A 9,588-nucleotide genomic window follows, 5' to 3' on the forward strand; every position below is an offset into this window, starting at 1 on the left:
AAATAAAACGGGCCGCCACTGATTTAGTTTTGTTTGTTGGCCGCGAGGTGGACGACCGCTCACAGCTAACTTCATTGTTGTTATATTTTTTGAAAGTGCACGTGGTTATTGGCGCCTTTCTTTTAACCCACAAGTTCCGGTCTTCTTTTAGTCCCGCCAAGAAATAGGGATTTTAATCCATTTGCCCGCTAAAATGTTAGTTTTAGCGGTAAAACTTGTTTTTTTTATCTGGTCATGGTCCCCCACTTCGATAATAAGGGCAACGATTCGTGGAGTATGCAGGCAAGTTTTTCCTCAAATGGTTTCAGCTCGTTAATTTAATGGCATGTTCAAGATCCGTATAATAATTAAAAGTCTTTTGTTACAGGGAAGAATCTAAAGGCAAGTATGGTTTTGTAAAATATTTATTTGGATTTATAAAACTTTAATAACTAACATTTAACCAATTAGAGATTTCGAGTGGTACATAATATTTATATATATACAAATATAAGTCTATTCTTACTTAGTATGTACAATTATATAATTTGCAAGCGAGTGTGCTGCAAGGACCATATCTATACAAGTCTATAAATCTACAGGCATTTGTTGTGTATCAAAATGAGGTATATGGAATATTGAACTATTGTGAGCAAAATTTATAAATTATTGGCAGTGTAAGTGGTGGAATCGGTCATATGTACAATGTCAAGGTGCTTACTGCTTACCTTACATAAATTATTTACAAATATTGCCTTAAAAAACTAATTGTAGTCGTATGCATAAGCATTTACTGGGTTTATCGAAACGCCAAGCCATGCAAACGTGTAAAACATAATTTAACGACGGACTAAATAATCATTGGTTTCTTTTTGGTACATTTGAATGGCTTAGAATTTGGACAAAACCAGCGTTAGGTACGTTCAAGGCCCTTATATAATAACAATTGTCTCAATTTTAAAAATCACTATTTCGTTGAATCATGATCACATAACGTTAAAATACCTAGTTATAGAATCACACTTTCTTATTCTATATAAGATTATTTGATGATAAAATACTTTGATATAATTTGCTTTCGATTGCATTGATTGACTTGGTCAAATTTGGAAGACGATTAAAATTAAGTAAGTCATTGCTCATGATTAGAGCTAGCAGTCTTTGAAGGTTATTATACCTAAGCAAGCTTCTCAAGAAATTCTCGAAACTTGCGTAATTCAGTTTACTGTTGATCTGAATCACGGTTAGGAACAGAAAACTTAGGATCGTATAACTGACTAATAAAATAATTCGCAGACATTACATTCACCCGCCATAAAAGCAAAAGTCTTGTAAAAAATAGTACAAAAGTACTCGAATTGACAGTTCTTTTTTTTTCTTAAACAAGCGTAATTTATTGCCTTCCCCTAAAGCCATCACGTCTTTGCACACTTTCCTTGGAACAGAGGACAAATCGTATCCGTATTCACTTCTTATTCACAATTAAACTAAAAACTTTCGAAAACCACATCATGCACATCCGTTGGCGTAGTCGCAGTTTTAAAGTCGCGGATTTTGCCAGGCGGTGGCGTACATTGTTCTGATCTGGTCACTTCGTCACACACATTTTTACAGTCTTTTGGTTCTTCCAGACTCTGCTTGATCATCTGGTCGATGTTTTGTACCAACTCTTCTACGAAATACTGTAACAAAGCACATGATAAGTACCAAGCTCCTTTAAACGCGTCAAAAGAACTTACCGTTTCTTGTAAATCGACGATCTCGGCGAGCTTCTTGATGAGGCTTTCTTGAGATTGCTGGTAGCGGCTGACCCAACCCAAACCGCACATTGCCGAAATAACGCTAGCACAAGCCACCAAACTGGGCGAGCAGTTCATAAATCGACATTCTGCAAAGAAAAATTTCATTATTGGTATGATTGCTACATTAACGAGAGATCGTGAGAGGCCGCCCCGAGGTGCTGGTTTTTCGCGAAATCGTTACAAGTGTTTTTCGATGGTACCGAGAGGTTGTCCAGACGATGTACGGTTTGGTACCACTGCCCTCTGCAGCGGCCTTGAAAGCCACTGCAGTCTTCCTAAATTTGGATCGTGAGAAATGCAGCAGCGCCAGAATGCATTCCACACGGCTAGTTTTTTCTCTACAGTTGCCATTTAAATGAGGAGCAATTGGCGCGATAATTTAATTGAAAAGTCGTTAGGGGCCCACCGGGGCGCCTTCGTCTAGCGCGATACCATCTCCGTGACACGTCTTTTTCCATTAAAAACTGCTAGTTTGTGCAGCGCAAGTTCGCGAAATCGCCTCGTGTCTGAGACACAAGGCTATCGGGTGACGTCAGGGGTCAACAAACTGAATTTTGAGGGGTCCCATGTCCGGCGCGAAATTGGCCCAAATTGCGCCTCGGCGGTGCATCAGACGTCGCATCCGCCGAAGACAACGCTGCCTTGTGCGCCGAAAACAGCAAAACCAAAAAAACGTCGGCGATCGCCTCGAGTGCCAAGCCCGACACGTCGAGGACCCATTGCTGGTTTTGTAATTTAGGTGTTTACACCCGCACTTTTATTGCAAAGCTGCCTTGAAGGGTCTTCCTGTCCGGCCGTGACTCGGCCTGGGAACGTGATGTGGGTGTCTGCGGGCCCCACGTGAGCGCTTTATGGTCGCGCCTCCGATGCGGGTGGCCGCAAAGCGAAATCCCCGAGTGAGACGAGACGAGCACCGAAATCGAGAGCGATTTGGCTCCGGGGGCCACGTTAGGTGCGCGCCGAATAAACCTTGAGTCTTTGTCTCGGGAGAGAGCAACCGTTAAAATCGTCGAAGGCCGCGACTCACCTTTTGCGCAGAGGGTTATGAGAATCTTGGCGTGCTTCTTGACCAGGTCGTGTTTCAAGCCGACACGCTCGAACTCCAGTCGGATCAGCAGGTGAGGCAGGAAGTCTACGGGGACGATGGCGACGATGTCCCACTTCAATTTGCTAAGGACCAACAGCTCCCAAGACTGGAACAAAAATTTCGTCGTGAGGAATTTCGCTTTTTTCCCTCGACGAGATGGAGGAGAGCAAGAGGAGGTTACCTGCCAGCAGCAGGGATGAAGGTCGCGGCCACTGGCTCGCACGGAATGTCCATTAGTCGAGACCCGTCCGGCCTGTTCGCGGGATTCATTAAGAAGCCGATTGTACAAATCAAATTAGCGAAAAGAAATAGCAGACGAACGAATGTTTGCCGATCAGTTAGAAGACTCGAGTGATAAGAAGGACGTCAGCTACATCCGCACCGAGGACACACCTGTTGGAATCTTACCGCAAAATTTAACACCTCACAAAGCACTCAACTTGAGTGATAATCGCCTGAAAATTGCCAAATCTACCTACACCTTACTCTGTCACCATAAATTACAGACAAGAAATGACTGACATCCAAGAATCTCCTCGAACAATGGCCACAAAAGCCGAAGAGCCGATCGGCCAAACTCTTTTCTTTAACACAATTCACGGAAAAAAGGGACAAAGAAAGGTCGACAAAATCGAAGAATTAATTAAGTATCCTGAAGGAGTACAACGCAGTATTTGACTTTTTTCGTGTACAACTTATCAATATTTAAATAGATTTATCGGTTATTCAGTAAAACGAATGGTGCCTCTTTAAGTAAACTAACTATGTGATCATCTAGAGTCATGTTTATCAAAAATCTAAAATTCTTAGAAATGTTGATCTCTGAAGATTTAAGGGGTTTACGTGCGAAACCGAAAAAAATGTGCAACTGGCGCTTGAATAGTAACAAACACGCATTCTTAGTCGTCCTCAATTAAGAGTCAATGTCAATAAATCGCACATTAACACTGCCCGAAAAAGTGTTCAAAAGCCCAAGTCTGACGGCGCCACCGCCAGCACAATAGATCCATTGTTAAAAGCATTAATGTCATAGAAGATGAAAAACGTTGCGGTAAACTCAAACAACCATCCCTAAGGAATTTTGACAATCAAAAGTCGAAAGATTTCCTAATTCTGAGAAGGCGGGTCCGACCCCCCTAGGGCCGAATCTACCTGTTCTCCGTAACAGGTACTTTGGGAAAATTTCACTCCGACATGATGAAAGGATATCACATCCTTGGGAATTTTAATTCCGTTTGGAATACAATGAAGAATACGATGACAATACAGTTTTGAAACGTCGGAAAACCGATCCTAGCTCGGAAAAGTCGCAATATAAAAATCGACGTTTCATAGAAAAACGCGAACCGGCCAGGTCAATGTACGATTACTCGAGTAATTATCACTAAACAATAAAGATAAAGAAAGCTAAACAAGGAACTTTAAAAACAGCTGACAGGTAAAATAGTGTGGTATTTAAACTCGCAGCTCGCGCTACGTTGCAATCGAGGAAACTGTGCACGGGAAAACTCGCCATAAAAAATTAACAATGGCAAGTCGAAAATAGATTTTAATAAGTACAAGAGATAAATTGTTGTGGGGTCACGAAATCAGCTGTCTTTGACATTCGCGTTATCTCCTGACAAGACATTCATTCATAATTCGCTCGTCGACCTATTTACATTTGACCACCTCGTCCTGGTCCTCAAACTAGGTGTACGTAAAAATTACTTTGAGTGTAAAGGAACTCATTTCCAAGAAAAATGCCCATTCAAAATCGATCAATCTCACACTGATAATGATAAGTGACAATCTGAACAAACTTCCGCTATGGGACAATTTTTTCCAGATAACTCACCGTTAGCATACTGGTGGTTATACTGTGGTCGGTGTAGAAGACGAGGGTCTCGGCCGATAGCGGCCTGGGCTCCCTGAGCTTCGACGCCACCAACATGCACGCCGCCCCCAGAAGTTGAAGTTGATTCTTCTTGATGTTGGTAGTCGACAGGAACCTGTACAAGTAGTTCATCGACAGGAGGAAGACATCGTCTTGGCACATCTGCTCTTCGCATACCTGCAACGATGCATGCGTTTTTTAAAATTTAAAAACCTACTTCCCGGAGACTGTACGCCTTTCCGGTCGAATTTTGAGGCCGGTGACCTAACAAGGACACAGCACCAGGTGCGCTCCGGAATCCTCCTGTTGCCAACCAAAATTCGCAAATTTTGCGGGCCTCAGCTGTTGCGTCAAGAGGTTTTTGACCTCGGACATTTAAACCGTAAAGGGATTTTAACGTCATTCTACATATTTTTTACTAATCGATGTAAATTGCACGCTAACGACCGGTAAATGGCGGAGGCTCCGGTATTTGCCAAGGGACTTTTAAATCTACATCCGGGGGCAAGCGGCGAAAAAGTGCTTCACTCACCTCCATCATCCAACCCCCGACTATTTCAATCATAGATTCTGTGATTTCCTTCTGAGACAGGCACACGTTACAATTGGGCACGCACCGGTTTTCAGTTTGTAACATATTTTTTAAAACTCTGTCCTCGAGGAGTGTCTTGTCGACACAGGCCGTAATTTCATTTTCGGAGGTTTCGCAACAAACCAAATTATCCATCATCATAACTGACAAAAACACGGAATTCTTACACTTTACACTTAAAATTATACGTAGAGTTGCGTTTATCACATACAAAGACTTAGGCTTGTTATGAACATTTATCTCATGTAGAAAAGTTTTGGTGTTTGTTGTGGTTGGTCTTGCTGTTACTGCTGTTAAGTAACCAATGAGTGCGGACAGGATTCCAGCCAAACTCAAACCTACAGTCAGTTCTGCACCGTCCCCACTCCTTTGGTTCGAACCGCTTTACGGTGAAGCGCAGGACCATTCATGAATCTACCGAAAGCTGGGGCTTCAAAAATTCACAAACCGGTTTTTCGAAAATTCTTTCTGCATTTTTCACAACCGAAAAAATTCAACAAACTCGGAGTTTTCAGGGAAGAGTTCAGCAGGAACGCTGTGAAAGCAGTTTCCGGTTTGCACCTGCCCTTTTCGCATCTTATTGAGCGTTGAAATCACCGGAGAAATCAACGCCCAAAAGTTTTTCTCACAAGAAACTTGTGTAAAATAATCACTTTTCTGGTTTCCGAGAGATTACTAGTTCCGCAAGTAACGGACGATTTAATCCACGAAGAATCGAAATAAGAACGATTGAAAAAAAAGGATTTTCCCCCGCAGCGACTCATTATATTCGTCACATTCATTTTAATTTAAAGCATAATTAGTGCGTCTGCCACACAGGAACTGTGTAGGTCAGGGGTTGATGATGTATTGGTCTGGCGGAATTGTCTATTTAAAATTTAAAGGGCCGATTAGTGGTGGTGGTTGGGGTAGTGGCTGGTCGGCCATTTGTTCGTCGCATTCCACATGTGCGACTCAACGACATTTGACTTGCCGACTCAGCCGAGTTCTTCGATTTCGCGGCGTCTGGAATGATTCGTGAGAACGGAAACACGGCTTTTTCATCGAATTATTTTCAACATTCCCGATGGAAAAAATCGGGAACGAGGAAAAATTCGCTGACTCGACTGCGAATGTTGGTAATTTTAAGGCGGCGGCCATTTTTAAATACCTGAGCGGCGCTGGTAGAACGGATGAAGCGATCGTTTGAAAGACTTATACCTGAGTTATCTTTATTGTAATTTATTCTTTTTCGGGGCGCCGATGCCTTGTCCGTAATTATCGGACCCAATATCGGCCGCCTTGGCAGGTATTGGAGGTGAGAATCGATCTCCAGGCTAATTGGAAATGGGGATGGAATTGACACCGAGCCCATAGCGCATCAGGGTTCATGGGTTTCTCGCGCCAAGATGCACATTCCTCCTTATCTTCGTAAATTATACCATTCAGATGGTGACGAGGCATAATTTTACCCGCTTACATCAACTTTCGTTCTACTTTTAGACAAAAACATGTGGATTACATGAAGAGGAGAGAAGCACGGCCCGAAATACTTGGAAAGCTCAGACTGGAAGCTCGTGGCAAGATGGCTCCTCCGTGGCGCGATTTGGGCGCAAACCAGGTTCATTCAACCGAAGAATTGCGATCTTAACGACAATGAAGATAGTACATAGATAGTAAGAGTGACAGGAATCGTTAAGACTGGTCGTTTGGCGCATTCGCGATTAGGTCACATAAAGCACTCGGTGTTTATGCGCCTTTTCTCAGAAGAGGGTCAATGTATTTGCAACCGTAAAGACACCCTGAGAATGCAACCGAGCTTCGGTAAGAGATTCTGCAGACGTTTTCTTCCGAAAAAGGAGCTCAATGCGTTTCTTCAAACTCGCATTATCACTTCTGCTATTTTTAGTTGAAGCATGAGTCGATATGTGATGCAGCTCCCAAGAATTCTATGTCTTCCGTTTGTTGTTAATTTTGTTTAAATATACGAGCGGCATGCGACCTTTCATAATCTACAAACATTATGAAATTAAAAATGACAGTTTCAAGGTTCAAGGTGGAATACTACTAATCGTGTTTGCACTTGGAGATGGTTCCCATGGTCCGGCAACTGCACTCGCATGAGTGGATGGCGCACCTATGCAAATTATTCGTGAAATTATTTCAAATCGATATGGGCAGTGCAACTTCGCTGAATGCGGTAGAAGGGAAAACCAGAAAAAATTAACGCCGCCGATGAGGTTCAAGGAGATCCATAAGATCAACAATCATTTATTATATAAATATTTGCAGAAACTGAGAAGATACATATCTGCTGTACAAGTTAGCGAACAAAATCAGATAGCAACATCCTTACACGTAGCTTAGAAAAAATTGGCGCAAAAACTTCATTATTATTTAAATTTCGTAAGGGAGACAAATACCCCCATATTGATTCATTTCAATTTGCCACCCTGATCGCCGAAGTCACTCGATAACATTGTCGCCAGGAAATTTGAGTCTGGCTGAAATTTGGGTGTCGACTTTCATGTGAATTCTGCTTCAAGTGCTTCTGAGAAGAATCAGATGTAGTTTTGAACAGATGAGAGCGAGAACTGCAAGAACACAAAGAAAGTTATTAAAGACTTCCGACATTTCCGCTCGAAGCGAGACGGATTTGCAGTTAAAAACCAGTAAAGATTTTTATATACACACTCCCACAATAAAACAGAAAAATACGTCGGCATCTGTTGAAAAAAATCCGCCCGATATTCAGTCACTATAAGATAAACAATGGCTTTTGCGAGAAGACAATAGAAGAGTTGACTTGTTGCAGTTTCCTGTCTAACCGGAAGCGGTAATAAATATTAAAACATGATTTATAAGGAGTGGGCACACAGGCGAGATGGGTTTCAGCAACATGTGAAGGGATACAGTTGGAGCCGCAGGATAACGACAAGGATAACGCTTGTTTGAGTGTTTATGATTTGCAATGATCGTTTCTTTCTAAACACAGGAAGAAAGTTGTAGTTGCGTTATGATAACCTCACGAAAATAACGACAGTCAGTTAGATTGAGCACGCTTAACCAGAATTCAGGTTAAGAATTTTATTATTCGTTTAATTTCCCTGGGCTCTGTATATTTTATTATTGAACAAATTACTGTTTTACTGTTATTGTTACAGCATATACTGTTTATTTTTTTCTTTATTATCTTAAATAGATAAAAATTAATGATAATTACTTAGTTCAAATGTAAAAGCGTTTTGATGTTTTAAATAGCGGACGTTTAATCAATGTTTACTGTTAAATTAGCTTAGCACTGAACGTGGAAGCCACTCAGAATCAGAACAAATTCTAGAGTGCAAAAATTGAGAGGATCTTGATCCAAGAGAATTCTAGAAGAAGAGCAGCAAAATTTTTTTTTGCATATCCTGCTTGACTTTTCTGTTGGCTTTACACTTTTACAAATCACTTGAATGCATTACTAATGCGATTTAAATTGTACCATCAAGGAGATTCGCGGGATCCAAACGAAAGAAAGTAAAATTTTTTCACTTTCTTGCAGACCTGTCGCGGCGGTCGGAAACTCGTTTCATTAATAAACCTAAAATGTAGGTGCTCTATTATGCGTGTCTTGGAACTAGGGAGTTTTTGTGGCCTATTTTTCCCTGTAAATAAGAGCGGATTAAGGTGAAATATTTAAGCGCCGTTACGGCTTTTTGCAGGTAGAAGCGGCATTTTAGGTGCAAACCTTGACCTGGAGGCGTTAGGAATTCCATCGGTCGACCATTAATAAGGCAGTTTACAAGAAGCGCGGTGTCTCAAACGGTCGAGCATCCTCCATAAAGCAGCCATTAACTGCAGATTTGATGCAACATCAACTCCTTCGCTAAATAAACAAAAGTGACATGAATCAAAACAGTCTTTGCCGTCCCAATGGAATTGTTTATATTAAAGGGCGCCTGATCCAGAGTTGGGCCGTGGCATTAAATAATCGCCCCCTTAAACTCGGATAAAATATATCGATCCCCAATGGCGAAAGATAAGTATGGGAAAAGATCCTTTGGAATGCAGTTCATTCTGGTTTACAGGGCTGTCTTCAGGTACTTGCGCTCTCGACGTCGCCTTTCTCTGTCTCCACCGGTTGAAATTTGTGGTAATTATTACATTTTTGACAAATTTTGTTAAATGGGAGGCGCAACAGACTTGTTATGGTCATAATAATAAAAATTATACGAGTTCATGTCAGGAATCCTTCCACCTGTTGCACGCCTTGCTGCCATCCTTGTCG

The 9,588-nt window shown here is 41.7% G+C and overlaps 1 protein-coding gene across 1 annotated transcript; it reads right to left on the reverse strand.

Annotated features, from left to right (window-relative positions):
* Positions 1-388: 388 nt before the first annotated feature.
* Positions 389-5,705, reverse strand: LOC148169909 (G1/S-specific cyclin-D2-like). Its single transcript, XM_088043632.1, has 5 exons — positions 5,277-5,705; positions 4,706-4,921; positions 2,809-2,974; positions 1,719-1,867; positions 389-1,661 (listed from the first exon to the last, which is right to left on the reverse strand). Exons 1-5 carry the CDS (start codon positions 5,475-5,477, stop codon positions 1,467-1,469), a joined length of 927 nt encoding a protein of 308 aa, XP_087899758.1. The 5' UTR covers positions 5,478-5,705; the 3' UTR covers positions 389-1,466.
* Positions 5,706-9,588: the final 3,883 nt, after the last annotated feature.

The sequence above is a fragment of the Gnatocerus cornutus genome, chromosome 8 (genome assembly GCF_029298725.1).
Source record: "Gnatocerus cornutus isolate USDA-ARS CGAHR chromosome 8, icGnaCorn1.1, whole genome shotgun sequence".
NCBI lineage: Eukaryota > Metazoa > Arthropoda > Insecta > Coleoptera > Tenebrionidae > Gnatocerus > Gnatocerus cornutus.

Coding starts and splice junctions, on each gene's coding strand:
- LOC148169909 (XM_088043632.1), bottom strand. CDS start 5,477: ATGATGATGGATAATTTGGTTTGTTGCGAAACCTCCGAAAATGAAATT. Junction 2,975..4,705: donor TAACCACCAGTATGCTAACG/GTGAGTTATCTG, acceptor TTTTTGTTCCAG/TCTTGGGAGCTGTTGGTCCT. Junction 1,868..2,808: donor CATAACCCTCTGCGCAAAAG/GTGAGTCGCGGC, acceptor TTTTCTTTGCAG/AATGTCGATTTATGAACTGC.